At 36.8% G+C, this 20,309-nt stretch overlaps 2 protein-coding genes across 5 annotated transcripts in view; one reads left to right on the top strand and one right to left on the bottom strand.

Moving 5' to 3' along the window:
• The window catches only part of LOC129243142 (protein Lilipod), a 38,771-nt gene that overhangs the window by 351 nt on the left and 18,111 nt on the right, over window positions 1-20,309 (bottom strand). For 3 of the 4 annotated variants that reach the window (XM_054880303.1, XM_054880312.1, XM_054880323.1), the window contains 7 exons: window positions 19,786-19,910; window positions 15,815-15,954; window positions 15,489-15,719; window positions 15,209-15,277; window positions 3,940-4,481; window positions 3,647-3,878; window positions 2,311-3,591 (listed from right to left, as the gene is read on the bottom strand). In XM_054880303.1, coding sequence (XP_054736278.1) covers window positions 3,383-3,591; window positions 3,647-3,878; window positions 3,940-4,481; window positions 15,209-15,277; window positions 15,489-15,719; window positions 15,815-15,954; window positions 19,786-19,910 — 1,548 coding nt within the window. In that variant the 3' untranslated portion in view covers window positions 2,311-3,382. Of the gene's footprint in view, window positions 1-2,310; window positions 3,592-3,646; window positions 3,879-3,939; window positions 4,482-15,208; window positions 15,278-15,488; window positions 15,720-15,814; window positions 15,955-19,785; window positions 19,911-20,309 lie in introns of those variants that run through there. The other variant, XM_054880333.1, reaches the window with a different exon arrangement.
• On the top strand, window positions 4,843-7,423 carry LOC129243164 (tetratricopeptide repeat protein 12). Its single transcript, XM_054880334.1, has 4 exons — window positions 4,843-5,103; window positions 5,169-5,387; window positions 5,445-5,567; window positions 6,996-7,423. Exons 1-4 carry the CDS (start codon window positions 4,967-4,969, stop codon window positions 7,210-7,212), a joined length of 696 nt encoding a protein of 231 aa, XP_054736309.1. The 5' UTR covers window positions 4,843-4,966; the 3' UTR covers window positions 7,213-7,423.

Genomic DNA, 20,309 nt, shown 5'->3' with positions numbered 1-20,309 from the left:
AAAAATAAGTGTAAACAACATTTTTTAATAAAAAAAATTGATCATTGATAGTAGCTCAAAACAAATTGTGAAATTCTAATAGGCAATGTTTGAGTAACATTATATTCAGCCAGTTTCGAAGTGGCCACCTTTAGCACGAATACACAAGCTCAAACGTTTCAAAAAATTTTGGGCTATAGGCCGTAGTTCGTCTACCGTTATGCGATCCCACTCTCGACGCAACGCTTGCTTCAGGGACTCCAAAGTTTTGTGGCCTTTTGCACAGGTCCTTGCTTCCAAAATCGACCATACGCTGTAATCTAGCGGATTCAGATCCGGTGAGTAGGGTGACCATTCTTGGGAAATAATGAAAGAGGGGAAATTGGCTTTGCAACACTCTTGGGTTGTTTTTGCTCTGTGTGTTGGATTTTGACGATGTTCAACCATGCACGAAGGCCCAGGGTCTGTCGATTTTGATGATTGTGAGCTTGTTTAACGGTAAACTGCTTCTTATCCGTGAAGACGATTTTTACCCAGCCTGTACCTGCGGTCCGACGTTGGAGCGAGCGACATCTTTCGAGTCTTACTGTCTTGTTTTCATCCGTTAGCAGCTGGCATTTATGTAGCTTATAAGGCTTAAGTCCAAGTTCGTTTTTTTTTTTGCTATAAGGCGAACCATAGAATTTCATTGAACTCTTTTTTTGATGATTTTTCGGTTGTTGGAAGTGTTAACACTTCGTTTTTTTCCTCTTCCAGGACGGTTACCTTCATTACCAAGCTCCTTAAATCGTTTGATTGCACGAGAAACCAGTGAACGTGCAATTCCAAGCTTCCGTGCTATCTCGCAGTTGCGTGTTCTTAGCTGATGCAGGGCTATAATAGCTGAGCGACTACTTGACATCGTTACACAAAGTATTTAAAAAGAGCTGGAACAGAAACGAATACTTTTTTTGTACTTCAGATGACACACAACAATCACAAAATAAGAGCATTCGCTAAAAAATATTTTACATTCATCTAATTGCACAGATAAGTTTGTATACAGTTATTTTTTGTCACCCTGTATTTGAAGCAGAAGCAAATGCCTAAATTAGAAGAATGAGTGAGCGTTACGATATTTGAGGACTACGTTTTCGAATAGTGCGTTGATTTGGTGAAAGGAGTGGCATTTCGAGAAAAAGCTTTCAAGTGCTAGTGGATGAGAAGAAAGAAATTAGGTGCATAGCTGGCGGAATATTAATACACTTTAAGTATGGATTAGTTTTTCAACATGCAGTTTTTATTTAACATATTACAATAGTGTATTTTCATATCACATAAAATTACATGAGCGAATTATTTATTTCAGAATAGCGCTGTGTGCTCTAATATATTTAGATAGTAAAATCGTTTTCACTTCTTTTTTAGTTCATATTAGTTTATGTTCTCACGAATTATCTAATTTTTTTTCGTTTACGTTTTATCTTTCGTTCTCTCTCTCAAAATTACATTTATATGTTAATATAACCGTTGTTTTAAAAATAAATTAACCTTAACCTAGAATTCATTGGATGATAATTTAATGGCAACGCATACATAGGATTTCATTTCACGCAATGGACACCATAAAATATCAGGTTGACAAATTTCGATTTTCAACATTTTCAAAGAAATTGTTCTGACTAGCTTCTTGTTTTGCTTACACGAATATTTGGAATGCCAAAATATTTTTTTTTGTTTTACAATTAAACTCGTTTTCTTTACAATAACTGGACTCGAAGCACTTATAGACATAAATATTGAATGTTTAAGGGATTATACGCAGTTATGACTTTCAAAAAAATCGATTTTTTTTATTGCATTTTTGTAATGTACATACAGTAGGTTCTGTTTTTATGCGGTAGATACGTTCCGCAAGAAGCAGCATAAAAACAGAACCTACTGTATATTCAAAAGTATACGCACGAAATTTGAAGTAGATCTAAGCAATACTTTCGGAGTTATACCTAAATATGTAGAGATGCCTCGGCACGTTTTAAGGTAGGTATTGAAACTTTAAACGTGTTTTTTTCAAAACGGCATTTTTCAAGTCGGTGTACACGATATCTCGAAAACGGCTTGTTTGATCGGTCAACCGTTTTAACTCAATCTTTAAAGATACATTTTCTAGTAATTAATCGTTCCTTTTGTAAATCTGATACTTATTTTCCATTTTATAATCAATTTACGGGCAAATTTTAACGTAAAAATCGAAATCATTCCTTTTAAAAGCTGCCATTTTGTGAAAATTCGCTATTTTGATTAGCCGAACGATTAATTACTAGATAATCTAATATATTAACAAAATTTGTTTGGTTTTTTGATTTCAGATAATCCAATCCTGAGTTACGATGTACACCGTAAATCGTCTTTTTTTAAAGGAGGTTCCAGAAATCGCCTGCAGCGCGCTCTATAATCAACATTTTCATAAATAAAAAATTTTGTTACGTTCTTGAAGGATGCTTTTATAACCGCCAAAAATTTTCAAATTAAAATATTCTGAAGTTTCTTCAGGATAAATCCTTGACAGCCCGTCTTTTATTTGCTTCATAACTGCGTATAACCCCTTAACTAGTAAACAATTTCGATAGCCACTCGTATAGGACGAAGCGATTGCGCACCGAGCGAAGCTGTTGCGTTCATTTCTAACCTCAAATACATATAGTGGCAAATATGTGCACAGTTGAACGACAATTACAGTAAATAAAATTTAATTTATGAATTCTTAAGAATTTTCCAATATAAAATAACCAATGCAGGTAAAACTTACAGAATTCAAAATGCTAATAAATACATTTTTAAATAAAACGAATATTTTGTTTAAAATACGAGTGTGCGAGTGCCATGGGGAAAAAGCATCTACTACAAGGGTATGAAAAGGTGAAAGAACCTATGAAAATTTTATATGGCGACTGATCGTGAATTTCATTTACAAATGAATATACATACAAACGTGTATGCTATAAATATAAAGTAATGTGACTAAAATTACTCCACCATCTGCATTAAAATATCTTTGCTCAAATTCAGTTCTTATGCAATGCAGTTATTTCTGCGTAATTTTTAAATTCCCTCATTCCGTTCACAGGTTTTTTTGTTTTCTTTCTATGTGAACGAGTTGAAGTAAATTTACTTTTATAGTATTTCGAAATAACCGCTGGCTATATATAAACTTTTAAACGCATCAACTCTCCACATAACCGTTATTAGTTGATTCCACTGCGTTTCTATTATAATAGTAACCTATTAGTTTGGTTAGTTGCGACGCCAAAAAACCACTGCTCAGACCCGTTATAATGCCACGTATAAGTAAACGTTATTTACTTCTCGACATTATGGAGGAGTCGTCGTCAAGAGTGATTTGATTGCGCCGCTGGCGTATGTATCAATTGATGAATGAGATGTAATTGGTGAAGAGCACATAGTTCTCTACTAACCGCGCACACAACTCTTGACGCACAGCTCCCGTAAACTTATTCGCCAAGCAGAGCGCCGTCGTCGAGCCAAATATCAAATTATAAAGTAAAACAATTTGAAAATTGCCGAGCCATTCGATTGCGCCAAAATCGCCTAATAGATCGAAATTCGTAATACCTGCAATGAAACTTGGGTATTAAAATAAAACCATTCACACCCATTTTTCACTCACCAATTATTCTACTGAGCAGCGGCAGCGCTGAACTCAAAATCAAAACCAGCGCACAGTTGAGTATCAGCTGGGCAAGCGAAGTATTTCGCTTTTGTGGACGCACATGACGCATAAAAGGCATTGTGTAGAAGCCGACGGCCGAGGTGGCGCCCAAATAGAAGATTAAACAGACTTCTAAGCCCGCGCCAAATGGTCCCAGTTTCGACAGCGATGTGATGCCAAGCGTGAATTGCTGCAATCGAAAACGAATTATATTTGCGCCGAGCCAAATTAAAAACAAAGAAGGAACTTACTCTTGTGCTAAGCGGTAATGCTTTGATGCCAATTAACAACTCCAGCGTGTTCTGCACTACCAGCAACACTGTTATGCCGGTAAAGAATAGCAACAACAACATTGCCAGTGGATAAACGAAGTTTCTTTGACACGCCGACGATTTGCGCAGCTTCTCCAACTCTCGACTTTCAGACTCCAATTCTCTCAGTCTTTGATTGAGCTTCTCTTGCTCGTTTTGTTGACTCTCCAATGGTTTACGTTGATACAGGTGTTCCAACGATGGATGATGGTAATACCCGCCGCCATTTGCATAACTGCCACTGCTGTGATCGGTACGCGTTAAACTGTGACGTACGCTGCTGATGGCGGCAGACCCGCCGACGCCACCGTTGTCGTTGATGCTGACATTCAGCAATTCGATGTTCGCTAATTTGCGCCTCACACTGGCGATTTCCATGTAATAGACTTGGTACTCCTCATTGACGTCGCGCAGCAAATGCGGCTTCACGAGCACTTGTCCCACCACGCCAAAGAGACGAACGAAGCCAAGGGGTGTGCACACTATTGAGTTTTGGAAAAAAGTTAAAGAAGACTTAGCATGACACATTTTTATAATTTATTTGCGTATCTTTTTATATACCAAAGTGAACTTTTAGTCGAGGCGCATTTATTAAAGGTCGTGGGACTAGACCAGCAACAATGTTTTGTACGTTTGATTGTCACGGCAAGGTATTAGCGAAGTAGAAAACAAAAAATTAATTCGTCTTGTTCCATTCTGTGCTGACAGCCACATGGACATAGTGAAAGAAAAAAACAAGTCAGCTGATTTACCAACACCACCTTTAATAGATTCACCTTGCTTTTAGTACTTCGAGCTGGTTTTTTGAAAATAATTATTTACCATCGATACCTTTGCCTTGGAAACGGGTACATAAACACATTCAAATAAACGTAAAAGAGAATAAACAGCAAAATATACTTTTTCAAAGAAAAAAAAAATCAAATTCATTTGATTGAGATATTTTAAAAACAAAAGAAAAATAGAAATGGCTATGACGCAGGGAGATATGGACGAAGACTTTCTGACTTTTGAGTCTAAAGTGAATCAGGTAATGAAGCTCTTAGAGGATATGGCCAGCGCCAATAAATCAGACGCAGAAGGCGGTACCAAAAAGCCAGATACGTAAGTCAGCAACAGCCAAAATTCTGTGAGTAATCATACTAATTGGCAATGGGCCTATTTTGAAGTGCCGGTAAAGAAGAAATCAATGAGGAAAATTTCATTGTGAGCGTGCGTCAGGACCGCACAGTGCTCAACAGGAAGGCAGCATATGAGAAGGATCAAAATGAGCAAGGCGATCCTCAGCAAATGGACAAATACACGTTCATGCACCAAATGGAGCAAGACGCCGCTGAACGCGCTAAGGTACGCCAAGAGCGCGAGCGTATAGCTCAAAACTTTCGCAGGTTAGTTGAAGAATAACAAAAGTAAATAAAAACATTCACATGTCTCATTGCTCACAGGCTAGGCAATGAAGCTTTCCGTAAGCAGAACTTTGAAAAGGCGATACAAATGTATACGAAAGCCATTGAACACGTCAAGGATAGTCCAATACTCTACAACAACCGGGCGCTCTGCTACCTCAAGTAAGCGTGATGCTGTAGAAATTGAGTATTAGTTATTTATATACAGGGTTTGATTGAAAAGTAATGAGCCTTGTTTTTTTTAAGCAGTTTTATTAAACCTTTTGGCTTATACAACTAATATTCTTCAAAATAGGACCCTTGGGTGTCAATACACCGCTGGTAGCGGTCCTTCCACTGCAGGAAAAATTTTTTAAACTCATCCGCCGAATCGCGTTCAATTCGGCTGTCACAGTTTTTTGGATCGCCTCGATGGAGTCGAAACACCTCCCCTTCAGCTTTCTTTTCAGGCGCGGGAACAAGAAGAAGTGAGGAGGGGACAGGTCTGGGCTGTAGGGAGGGTGGGGAAGCACCGGAACCCCCATCTTGGCCAACGCAGAGGTGGACTTTTAAAACAGCTTTCACGCACGGAGCGATGTTGACTGCACCGCTGCTGCCAGCGAACTGGGACCGGTTCTAGTGGAAGGGGAAGGTCCAACGATTATTTTCCCCCACCAGCCGATTCGGTTGATCGCTTGGCAGACGCTCCTCGCGGGAAGGCTCATTACTTTTCAATCAAACCCTGTATGGTAATTGTAATGGTTGTACAGGTTAGACTAAGGCCATTATGCACTGCAACCAGATTGATCTATGGTGCGCCCCTAATTACTTAATTATAATTATTTAGTACATATATCGAAGAACCGAACCAGCTCATTAGGATTGTAGGTCTTCCTCCTCTTGTGGCCTAATGCCTCACAGTTGGTGATTAAGTGTTCCATAGACTCCTCTTCATCACAGCAGAACCTGCATAATCTTGTGATAGATAACCCTATTGTGTTTATTACAGGCAAAGTGACCTGTAAGTGCTGCACAGTGTAATCTGAGGCCCTTTTTATCTAGGGTTAGAGCAGATTTTGCTCTGTTGGCATTGAAGTTCAAAAACTTTTTGGAGTGATTAAGGCCGCTTGTGCCGTTGCAGTGTTCCCTGATTTTAGTTTGGATTCACTTTTTGGTTTCTGGTTTTATATTATTTTTGTTAAAGCCGAAAAATGAGGTTGATCCAATAAATAGCCCTTCTGCCCATAAAAGTCTGCCTTCTCATTTCCTCAGTGAGGCCTGATTATGAGTGGCCAGTTTGTTGAGTGCATTGTTACACTCTATTAGGACTTTTGACTGAGATGTGAAGCTATTCAAGGCTTTGAAAACCGATTGGCTGTCCGAAAGTTCGAGTATTTTAATTCTTACTTTTTCGAACCCTATTTTGATTATAATTTCCACTGTTTCCATTATGGCGAAGAGCTCTGCATGGAAGATTGTGGTATCTGTACTTAGTGTTGGGGATTTGTGTGCTCTAGGCCCCACTATTCCTGCCCCTACTCCTTGGAGCGTTTTGGAACCATCTATGTACCATTTATATATAATATATTATTATTATATTTATCATTGAAGGCTAAGAAACTCCAAGCGCGCAATAATCGATGCTGACTACGTTATTAATAAATTGGATGAGAAGAATTTGCGAGCCTGGTTGTATCGAGCTGCTGCCTATTTGCGTTTGGGTGATGAAAAAAATTACGAGACTAGCATTAAATTCGCCAAGAAGAACAATTCCAAGGAAATCGACTATATAACTGCATTTCAAGAAAAACTCAGAATCGATTTCTAAAGATTTACATCAGAATTGGGCAACTAATATGGAACAACCCGGATTTATAACCGGCCAACGACTCTCACTCCAGCAGCATTCGCCGTACATGTATGGGGAATATTTATGCAGTTACTACAATAACAACTACGACAACACCTAATATTTTTAAGAAAATTAAAATTTATCTTTCTATATTTACACAAATAACCGGAATTTACTCAAAATTAAAAATGAATTAAAGACATACACATTTCTATCATTCATTGCTGAACACTGGATTTACGGACTGAGCCAATTTGACTCATTTAAAATGCTATTGCTAAATATGTATTGGGTTGACAACTAAGTAGTTGCGGATTTCACTCATAGATGGCTTAATTGAATTTTTAGGTTTGCAGACGTAGTACAAATGTAAAAACACATTTTGATATTTGGTAGTTGGCAATTCAGCTGTCAATCAGTAAAAAAAAGTTTTTTGCGTAGTTGCGTAGCTTTCTTTTGGCGTTCGTTGAAAGATGGAAAATCAAAAGGAACATTTTCGTCATTTTTTGCTTTTTTATTTCCGCAAAAGGAAACCCGCATCGCAAGCTCCTAAAAAGTTATGTGCTGTTTATGATGATGAAGCCATAAATGAACCACAGTGTCAAAATTGGTTTGCCAAATTTCGTTCACTCATTTTTCACTCAAAGATGAAAAACGCTCTGGTCGTCCAGTGGAAGTTGATGACGCCCTAGTCAAAGCAATAACACGATGCTACAAAATAAAAAGAATCGAAAGAACTCTTCAAGTGATATAGTGCACGTTGTAGGTCAAGATCAGTTCAACACAAAACTGTGTTTAGAAAATTCAAAACACCCTCACATTTTTTAAAGGGTGTTTTTTTTAGAGGTTAGGTTTTCAAGTTGGCACTACTTTTTTCGTAGATGGTCTTTTTGACAGCTGTCACTTGATTTATGCTCAGTTTGGTTTGCCATTTCATAATGAATAGACTTACACCTGAACAACGTTTGCAAATCGTGCAAATTTATTACGAAAATAATGGTTCGGTTCGCGCGACGCATCGAAGAAAATTTTGTTCAGCGATGAAGCTCACTTTTGGTCGAATGGGTATGTCAATAAGCAAAATTGTCGCATTTGGAGTGAACATAATCCACAAGCCATTGCTGAGACGCCGTTACATCCTCAAAAAGTCACTGTTTGGTGTGCTCTATAGGCAGAGGGAATCATTGGTCCATATTTCTTTAAAAATGAAGCCGGCCATAATGTTACAGTCAATGGAGAGCGCTATAGAGCCATGATTAATGACTTTTTCGTGCCTGAATTGGACGATGTTGATGTGGACGACCTTTGGTTCCAACAAGACGGCGCTACATGCCATACAGCCAATCGATTATTGAAAGAACGCAACAATCGATTTATTGAAAGAAACTTTTGGAGAGCGCATTATCTCGCGCCGTGGACCTGTGGCGTGGCCTCCAAGATCGTGCGATATAACACCGCTGGACTATTTCTTGTGGGGCTATGTGAAGTCGCTTGTCTACGCAGATAAGTCCGAGACGATTGACGTCTTGGAAGAGAATATTCGGCGCGTTATTGCTGACATACGGCCCCAATTGCTGCAAAAAGTGGTCGAAAATTGGGCCTTTCGGCTGGAATTTATTCGAGCCAGCCGCGGCGGCCACTTGCCGAAATCATTTTTAAAACATAATGGCAAACCCTTATCTTTATAATAAAGCTAAATTCTTGGCCATAACATTAAATTATATACGTTTTATTTCATCTTTAAAACCTAACCTCTAAAAAAAAACACATTTATTTATTGTTACAAAACCGATTTATGGTGTTTTTGATGAAGTAAAATTATATAACTAACCCATTTTTCAACCGATTTTTTATTTCAATATGGTCTTGGGAAGGGGAGTGTATGTGCGCTATGAATGTATATAATTGTAAGATTAAACGATTGACGTTCAAAAGAAATTTTCAATAACAAGCTCTGATTTGTGCAATTTTTCCACGTTTATTTCAGTGTGATGCAATTTTTTGAACACTATTCTCCAACGGGCATCACAAATATATACATATTTTTAAACTCCAATAAAATGTGCTTGAAAAAAGTTATTTTTCATCTTCAAACGTTGAATACTGTAAAAGTTACGATTTAAAAATAAAAAGTTTTTTTCCACATTTTTAAAAATCCAACTGAACCGAGACTGCGAAAGAATACCGCATGAGCGATAGTGCTTTACTACTCATTGTAGCTAATTTTGAAATACAGCATTAAGTTTACATAACTATGAATACATCTAACATATCAAAACTCATTATAACCCAAGCTTACCTAATCCAAACTGACCAACCGAAGCTTCCATGACACAGCAGAACCGTTTGCAATTTGCTGGTAAGCATTGTACAACCTCACATTGTGTACGGATTGATTTCGATAACGTTAGGTTAGGTGAGGTTTAATTAGGTAATACTACGTCCGGGTAAGTGAGAAAATTGCAGAAGTAAGTCAGCAAATTGCGTTACTTTTTGCATTATTTTTTTTTTTACATTATAATATTCTTCTACAGTCTCTATTTAACTCGAGAATGTTCTGTTTTTATTTCATTTCTACAAAAACGTTCTTCACTTGGAAAATTTCTTATGAATTTTGATGAAATAATACTTGCTAGATTCGGAATGGGCACAAGTATGAGTAAATATAGGGTCCGCCATATAACTTTACGGAATTAAAAATGCTATAAAAAAGAAACTACTCAATATTTTTCCAAACTGTTTTTTTTATTTTGAAGTAATTACAATCCTTCCGGTTAATGATGGAACACAACTTCATTCATATGGACTTTGTACGGCGTCATACCAAGGTCTTTACGCAAAATTCTTCTCAATGATGTCTCCGAAATGTCCAATTGTTGAGAACGACGGTGAACTGATGTTCCTGGTGATTCACGAACACTCTCAGCCACAGCAGCAATATTTTCGGGTATACGCACGGTTTTTGTTCGGTCACGCGTTGGTTTGTCAATAAGCAACACAGTTTCTCTTACTTTTTTCGCAAAGTAACGCACATACGCTTCATTCTTCGCTTTTCTTCTTCCCATTGCCGTACCTAATTTTCGTACACATTCTGCAACATTACCATGATTTTCAAAGAAATGTCGCAATATTTCCCAGCGTTCTTTGAGCGTATACATAACAATTTTCGTTCAGCGGAAGAATAAAACTAATTTTCTGTCAAATCAGATGACAGCTAAGTGTTACCATTCTTCAAATAATAGCTTCTGCTCAAATATGAACGAGACGGTATCAATAAAACGGTCCCCGGATGACATATGGCAAAAATAATTTTTTTGTTTTTTGGTAGGACTGTTATAAGCTTACATGGCAAATTTCAGCGTGATATGTCACATAGTTTGTTTTCTGTGCTACTGTAAACAAGTCAAGCTCGAGTGTGTTCTTCGAATTCTCTTTTATGACTTCAATTGTCTCAAAATGTTTTCCACGGAGCGGCAACTTGAGCTTGGGAAACAGGAAAAAGTCACATGGAGCCATATCAGGCGAATACGGTGCTTGCGGAACGATATTAACATTATTTTTGTTCAAATAATCGCGAACAAGACGTGATGTATGAGCTGGTGCATTATCGTGATGCAAGAACCATGACTTGTTGTCCCACAATTCCTTCCTTTTAAGACGAATGCTCTCGCGCAAACGCTTTAAAACGTCTAAATAATATTCAGCGTTAACCGATTTGGCAATTTGTGCGATTTTCAAGCACAATTTCCTTTACTTTTCCGATGTTTTCGTCGTTTACTGATGTTGCTGGACGACGTTCATGAGGCAAGTTTTCAACCGATGTACGGCCCTCTTTGAACGATTTGTACCACTGGAAAACACGTGCACGCGCTAGAGCAGAGTCCCCATAGGTTGTCTGTAACATTTTTAAGGCGTCTGAAGCCGAAATTTTGTTGGAATAACAAAATTTCAAACAAATTCTTTGTTCAACTTGAATTTCCATCGTTAAATTCGAAGAATACACTCGAGCTTGACTTGTTTACAGTAGCACAGAAAACAAACTATGTGACATATCACGCTGAAATTTGCCACGTAAGCTTATAACAGTCCTACCAAAAAACAAAAAATTTATTTTTGCCATATGTCATCCGCGGACCGTTTTATTGATACCGTCTCGTTCATATTTGAGCAGAAGCTACCTAGTTCAAATCCGTAACGATAGATGGCGGGCGCTATACATATACTTAATTATACACGTATTTCGCGAATAATAACGGAGAACCGCATTAAATTTGCAAATATGAAAGTAGTGAACAAAACTTTCAGTTTACTGATTTTTTTGTTTTGCAAAAAAATCTGTTACTTCGACACATTTTGATCGATTTTTGAAATTAAATGCTTTTTACATTCTGAATAGACACAGCTATAAGACTTTCTACTAATAAATAAACCTTTCATTTTAATATTATCGACAACATCTCGTTAAACTCGCAAAAATTGGAAAATTTTACAACAATTTAAGTTTTGTGTTTGAAAATCAGTGGTTAAAGCGTGAAAAATAGAAGACATACGTCAGAAGGACTAACATTTACCTCAACAAAACCGTTTCAACATTGGAAATCGGATAAAATGCAGACGGGCTACGAATTTTTAAGTGTCGGAAAACACCCAAAATCGGTTTTTTTTGCGATAAATAAAAAATTTGAGGATGTTAAAAATTTTTTGAACACGGTTCCGCGTCGTTCGCGGCTAGATCTAGATCTACAGTGCTCATAAAAAATCACTTCAAAAGTTCTGATTCACTGTAGCGACGTGTAATCGATTTGGATCGTCACAGTACAACACGTGAGATGGCAGAGAAGCTTCATGTATCACGCAATGAAAATTATCCATTTTTAAAACGACTGATAACTGGCGATGAAAAATGGGTTACTTACAACAATATCAAGCGGAAAAGATCGTGGAGCAGGCCAGGTGAACCAACTCAAACAACAAACAAAGCTAATATTCATTAAAAGAAGTTTTTCTTATCAGTTTGGTGGGACTAAAAGGCGATGTCTATGGTACATTAAACAACTAACGAAATTAAACAATGCAATTGAAGAAATGCGGTCCGAATTGACAAATCGAAAAGGTATTGTATTCCATCATTACAATACAAGAGCGCACACATGTTTGGACACTCGGAAAAAAATATCGGAGCTTGATTGAGATGTTTTACCACATCCACCATATAGTCCTGACCTTGCACCATCTGATTACTTTTTGTTTCGATATTTGCCAAACTCCTTGAATGGTAAAAATTACAATAATGATGATGATGCCAAATCGTACCTGATTCAGTTTTTTGCTAATAAAAACCAGATATTTTATGAACGTGATATTATGATGCTGCCTGAAAGATGACAAAAGGTCATTGATCAAAATGGACAATACATTACAGAATAAAGTTATTTTGTTCCATGAAAAAATTGTCTTTGATTTTCTAAAAAAAATCCGCAATTACTTAGTTGCCAACCCAATATATACAACTGAAAGATTATTTATTAAATACCTACAAATATTGATTTTTAGTTACGCAATGAAATATAGGTTACCCTTCTCCGCCGGCCCCCTCATTTCGCATATTCGCATGTGGTATACCTAAATATTTTTACGGCTATGCGCTAAATTGACTCATAAATTGATTAAACAGTTAATTGCTTTAAGCAAATGAAACTTATGACTTACATAAAGAAAGTTCTTATCAGAATTCTAAAGAAAGCTGTTGCTTGAACATTCATGATCAATCTTGTCAATTTATTAGCTAGCTGGTGTCAAAGGGTGTCTCATTTACCCAACTCTTTCATCACTCGTTTTTATACATCGTGTAAACAGAAGATTTTGTTGAAATATATGTATAATTTTGCAAAATCAATTTATTGTAACAAAAATTTTTTCCACCCAGGTAATTTCGATATTCACAGGGTCCGGCACTCGAAGTGTAACCGCTCGCACAGCTGATGCACGGGCTCCAGCTGTCTGTTAGTTGGCTAAATAACAGTCCAGAGTATTGTTCACAAGCGCGCGGAAGCATTTTTTCGAGAGTAAACGCGAAAAAAGCAAATCAGTTCAAAAAGTGAAAAAGCGACTTGAGCAAAATCCCCCGCGAAGTGCCAATCAAATGGCGAAAAAACTGAAAATATTTGAACGTAGCATCCGACGCATATTGAAAAATGATCTCAAAGTCAAGCCTTACAAGATCCAAAAGGCGCATGATCTCACATCAAAGCAGCAACATGTCAGACTTGGAAAAGCGAAGGAATTGCTTCGCTTGGCCGAAAGCGATCAACTTCCCAACATTCTGTGTTCTGGGGAGAGAATTTTTTAAAATGAGCACTTCGTAAACTCCCAAAACGATAGGGTTTATTTGACCGACCCTTAATACGAGAATTTAATTCATTGATTATCCACCAGGAGGCAGTACCCGCGGGAGCACAGGTAATAGTTTGGGCCGCTGTAACCGCAAATGGGGGTACTCCAATCGTTTTCATCGAGCCTGGCACCAAGATAAATGCAAAATATTATCGGGGAAACTATTCTGGAGGTTGCTTTGAAGCCGTGGGTAGACAAACATTTCGGTGGCAGACCATTGATATTTCAAGAGGTATCGGCACCGTCTCACAAGGCTCAAGTGAACCAAGAATGGCTGAAAAAACAACGTTCCGAATTTTATAATGTCCATGCAATGGCTCTCAAATTCACCAGACGCAAATCCGATGGATTATTCCCTTCGGCCCATTTTGGAGAGCAAGGTCCGAACTAAAAGATTCACCAGTCTCGAGGCGCTGAAAAAAGCCATTGGGCGCGAGTGGGCCAAATACCTGCAAGTCATATTCGGACAGCTTGAGATTCGTTTCTGGACCGTCTCAAGGCCATAGTCAAGGTAAAATGGGGACATATCGAGCAAAAGTAAATTAAATAATTAAAAGTAAATTGATTCTTAATTTTATATTATTTTCACACATTTTTTACTTTGAATTGAATAAAAGTAATTTTCCAAAGTAAATGTATGGCTTTTTTAATTGGTTACACTTCGAGTGCCGAGCCCTGTATTTGAAGGATGTATTTCAATGATATATATTTTACATCTAATTACGTAGGGTTGATATTATGGGTAGAAATCAGATAAATTCTCGAGTGCTATTGATACATCTTGCAATGAAGAAATAAAATTTGCACCGAAAAAGCTGCTGATGGGACTTTACGGAAAGCATTCAAAGAAGGTAGCGATGTAGATTATCAGGTTACAGGTACAGGTTCGGTAAGTAGTGTTTTCAAATTGATTATTGACGAATTGCATGATGGCATGTAAAGGGTGGTTAAATGGTTAAATTTCTAGGGCCGATGTTGAATGTGAACCACACCTAAACGTCAACGACCGTTGGACTTCTTTCTTTGGGGTTATTTGAAAGAAAAGGTGTACGTCGATAAGCCAGCAACAATTCAAGAGCTAAAGAATGAGATAAATCGGCACGTTAACGGCATAGAACTTCAATTATGCCTCAGCGTCATCGAAAATTTGGACCATCGGATGGAGGTGCACCGTCGAGGCCGCCGTGGCCATTTGGCCGATATTTTGTTTCATACGTAATTGAGCCATACAAATATTACCATAATAAAGAGAAATGACAATAATTTCGTAAATGAAACTTAACCTTTATAAAATCATACACCCTGCTTGAAGCTCGTAGCCTCTTGAATACGGAATGGACAGTTAAAAAATCAGAATTATGGGCCGTTATAGCAAATTTGTATTTCAAAAACAAAGTTTATATGTAAAAAAATGTCTTCCGTGAAGTTTTTAGTAATAAATCTCTTATTTCAATTTAGTTGGAACTGTTTTTTTTTTTTTGCAAAAAATTTAAAAAGTTTGTTGTATGTGTCAAATTGGCTCAGTTCAGTAAAAATTGGTATATAATCAACAGTCTTAAATCTATGGTTAAATACTCACCAAGTAGGAGGAGCACACCCAAAAAGGAAACGCACGAGTACAAAAATGGTAAATGTACACTACCCAAATCTAGAAATAAAAATAGTAAGATACGTTGGTTATTAATATCAACAACAAAAACGACTAGGCAAAATGAATTCGCTTGTAAGAACAATACAATTTTTACAGGGAATCGATTTCCGGCGCATTTTCCGCTACAGTGCGCTTGAATGCAGTGCCAGTGGGGCTATTAGTGGATGAAAATGAATGAAATGCATCGTTGCAAAATACCAACACGTACTTAGCAGTGACAAAAATCCAATTTTTTCCGGGTCCATAACGGCGGACAACACATAGGTAATGCCCAAAACAACCGTAGCCAAAAGGCTAAATACTGTAAATGTTTCATAGGCGCGCGCTATTATACCCTTCTTATATCCCACAAAACCGGTTGACTCCGTAAAAAGGTACGCGAAGGGTAAAAATACGAACAGCGAGAGATTGGAGAAGAGGAACACATGATTCCAAAGACCTGTAAAATAGTGTAAAAGTTAATAATACCATAAAATAGTGTGGATTTAGTAATCATCTCAGCGCTGCCAAGCGTTGCATATAAATGAAAAATACCTTGTATCAGAGAGCTGTTCAGCCATTTCACATAGTAGCTGTTGGGGTACAGCAACAAAACTTCATTGCTAGCTATGGAGACCGGCAATAGAAGTGCCGCGCCTACGGCGATGGCCATCGAAAATGTGCACAACCATGAACTGCAATCACAACAATAGACAAATATGACTAAAGGTAAAATATGTATGCATGTGCGAGTATGTATGTATGTTTATGTACGTATATATGCGACACTAAACTCAAAGCAATGTACGAACGGTCATTGATCTACTTAGGCACTTTTATGCAAGCACGCACGATGTGTGTATTAATTTACATTAGGGTGGTTGAATATTTTCTTTCAGCAACAAAAATAGAGCAGCTAATATGTCAGCGATCTAAATCTTCATATAAAAAATTGTTGGTACGTGTGTTAGTGATTTTGTTATGCCTGAATGACTTCACTGATTGAGTTCATATTCACCCAATATTTTTGTTTATGAAGTTTTCAAATGTGATCTTTGATACTTCCAAGGCACATTTATTGAAGCACCACCTTCAACAAGACCAACAACAATGTTTTGTACGTTTGATTGTCAAGGTACTGGCGAAGTAGGAAACAAAAAATTAATTCGCCTTGTTTTATTCTATGCTGACAGCCACATGGACACAGCGAAAGAAAAAAAAACAAATCAACTGATTTACCAACACCACCTTTAATAGATAGATATTTCGCTGCATTCAGTGGGGAAAAAAGAATGCATTTGAAAAATTCATTTGATACTTTTTTAACAGCCTTATCCGTTTGCCTTAAAATAAATATACACCCAGACTATTGAATCAAAGATAGTAAGCCATAATGATTGACTTCTCGCATTATTTTGAGTGATTAGCCAAAATTTGACGTAGCTACCTTTTCTAAAACTGAATGATGGTATAGGTAGGCAGGCAAGCCTTTTGGAGCATAAGAGAAAATGTGTGAAAGTAAAGCGTGAACTACCCCCTTCTTTTAAGGAAACTATATAAAGGTTTTCCAAAAAGAGGTATTATTTTGATATTCAAAGAAAAATGCTATGTTTTTAATATAAATGATCGGATGTTTATTTCATTATAAAGAAGAAGGTATGCCGTATAAGTAGAAAATAACATCAGGCAAATGACCACCGCGATCACGCTTACAGGACAATATCCTTTTCATGAAATTTTCCATAGCCACAAAGTGGCTGCCCTATGTGCTCGTTAGTCTCACGAATTCTATCTTTAAGGTCTTGAATCGACCCTGGGCTGTTAGCGTAGACCTTCTCTTTCACGTGGCCCCAAAGAAAAAAAGCCACAAGGTGTTAAATCTCAAGATCTCGGTGGCCAATTGTGATCACCTCTTCGAGAGATAACACGGTCCGGAAACTTTTCCCGTAAAAGAACAAGTGGTTTTGTTACTTGTGTGGCACGCAGCGCCGTCTTGTTGAAATTAAACGTTGTCCAGGTCAATGCCATCCAATTCCGGCCATTAAAAATTGTTAATCATCTCTCGATAGCGTAATCCTATTCAAAATAACACTTGTTATTGGAAAACCCTTTATGTTAGTTTGGGGGAAAAAGAAATCCATTATTTTTGCGTAAATTTTCCACAAATGGCTTAAAACTGTTTTATGGCTGATCTTAGCACCTGGGCGATGTTTCGGCTACCAACATGTCGATTATTTCTGTGATTTTATCGACATATTCGACATTATCCACATTTTCCTTAACATCGAAATCGACGCACTCAAAATTGCAAGTAATTAGCTGTTACAGTATCGGCATCATAAACAGCATTCTGGATTTCAGCGGCCTGACTTGTGTTTTCATTTCTCGCCTTTATCAAAGAAAACCCGTAAAATGTACCGAAATTTCTCTTTTTTGTCTGCCATTGTTAACACCCTGTAACTCACAACTAAATGGAACAAACAATAATCAACAAACGAATTTCTTTTTGTGCGAAGAGCAAACAGTAGTTGGGCGCAATCAATAGCTGTTTTCGATTCCCAAAACACCTATCGAGTAGTAAACAAAACAAAAAATTTCTCATGAATCCAATATGATTTGTCATCAAATAAAATATGTACCTACGTTTTTTAATTTTATCGACAGAACAATGGAAATTACCACAGATGCTATGCTTTTGGAGAATATGTTGTAACATTTAATTATAAGACTTATTTAATATTCAGATATAGGTTAAATCTACGGCACCAACAATATAATTTAGTAACTTAATCCTGTTGTATCTTCAGAGTTCTCTCACCATCGAAAAAACTCTCGGGTCGGCTGCAAAACTGTAAACGTAAAGCGAAAATGTTGAAGACGAAAAACAACAATCTTCGTAAGTGATGAAAAAAACGAGCCGCTTTCGAGACCATTCACCATCTATTGCACAAGTAGGAATTCAACCAATTGAAAAATATGGCGTGAAACCCAAGAAAAACCAATTTGCGTGATAAAATAATAAGCGAAACCTTGTTGAAAGCTTTGGAAAAATCAGTACGCAATCAAATTGAAATTAAGCTTTTGACATCGAAGTACATGTTTTCTTTAACTATTCCCTCAAAAAGTTAGGAGGTAATAGAGAGCTTAGAGATGGGTCTATAATTGGTAATGTCTTCTTTTTTTTATCGCTTTTGGAGATAGGTGTAATTGCTGTTAATTTTCAGCCTCCTACTCCGGTGCATACAGATTTGTGGAAAATAAATTTCAGAGCTCATATAATAGCATGCCATTTTTTAGCGGTACAAAGTTCATCAACATTAGTCTCAGTAGATTGTTTCAAAGCATTGATGCCTTTGATTATATCTTTAGTGGTAAAATTGAAATATCCAAAATTGAATGCTGTAGGTTGATTAATATTGAGAGAACGAGTAAGGGTTATTGACGTCATCATAAACAAAATCTTATTTGAAAAAACTTGGCTGCATAAAAGCGTGAACTTGCAAATTTTTCTCCTAGATAAACTGCATATGAAACACCAACGCAGGACTAAGTGGGTTAATGAAGTGCCAAAAGGTTTCGATTTGATGTTCGATTCAACTCTCGAGCTCTGTTAGACGTAATAGTGCAAACTTCTCAGAGTCTTATACGATGAAATTAGTGTTCACCGCGTTTGTTCCATCTCTTGTATGTTGATTTATAGTTTATTTATTTCTAGACATCAGACAAGAATAGAACGTGTACCCCGGTGGTCTAGAAATTTCAAAAAGTCGATTTTTTGTTTTTTCGATATTTCGAAAGTGCGGAAATTTCATGCGGAAATTCTACAGGCCATTCACTAGGTAAAGAACGGTCCGCGCGCTCCTGTACCTCAAACTTTAAACTCATTTATCTCGAAACGACTTTTTTCGGCCTGGTGTTGTCAAAAAAAAAAACATTTTCATCGTCTTAAATTTTAATATGTTGTTCACAACATCAATGGCTATCGCCATTACTAAATAGAATCCTTTTGATATTTCCATTATTAAAAAAATTACCTGAAAATACCTTAAATTTTCGAGCTCTAGACCACCGGAACCCCTTAATATGCTCTAAGATCTTTGAATTTGTATGTCCCATATACCTCTTAAACTCTCGTTTGTTACTAAATGGATTAACGTCATTTGAGTGCAGAAAGACCTTTCTATCGCTTTCTTTTGTGTTTAATTTAATTCAAGGTGACATTTATTGTGAGTTTCTTTTAAAAGATCTCGAATTCCATACAGTTAAATGTTGCAATTAGTAAACATTTATGAATTTCTTTGGTGAATGCACCATTTACGAGTATAGTTCCCGAGTATAGTTTCCATAAAAAACTTATTTAGACATCTGAATTTCTTCAAATACTGCAAGAACTTATTAAAAAAAACTGGTTCTTAGATATTACGTACTTTTAACAAAATTTGTGAGGTTGAATTAAAAAAAAAAATTGAATTCCTAAGTGTTAAATAATAATTAATACCATTTGCAAAATTTACATACATACATACCTAATACGATAAACGAGCACTTCATCTTCATCCGTGGAGAAGAGGTCGTCACGATCTTTCCGACGAAAACGTGACACCAGCGCATAGGAGGCAAGATACAGCAGCATTAATAGCAAAAGAAATATCTGCGAATAAGAATAAAGGAAAGACTATAATTGTATGTATTGGAGGAATGAAAAACTTCAGATATTGTTTTTTCAAAATTCATATATACGTAAAATAGTACACACACACACATATGTCTATACCTACATACTCATATCAAGCACAAAGAAATTATAGAAAGTAAAGATATCACTCTAAGTAAAATGAATACAAATTTTCTAAATTCAGCCAATCGAAGACAAATTTAGATCGTATAAACACATGTTTGTATGTATATTGAAAATAATAACAAATACAGCTCGCGCCAAAACGGTAGCACATAAACATGTTGGCCAGTTTTGACTATTTTTTATGCTCATTAGTTTTTTTATAAAAGTAAATATAGCTCATTGTCTAACAAAAATCATATGCATCCGAGT

This window comes from Anastrepha obliqua, chromosome 1 (genome assembly GCF_027943255.1).
Source record: "Anastrepha obliqua isolate idAnaObli1 chromosome 1, idAnaObli1_1.0, whole genome shotgun sequence".
In the NCBI taxonomy this organism is placed as follows: domain Eukaryota; kingdom Metazoa; phylum Arthropoda; class Insecta; order Diptera; family Tephritidae; genus Anastrepha; species Anastrepha obliqua.
This window is presented reverse-complemented; position numbering and strand designations above follow the sequence as displayed.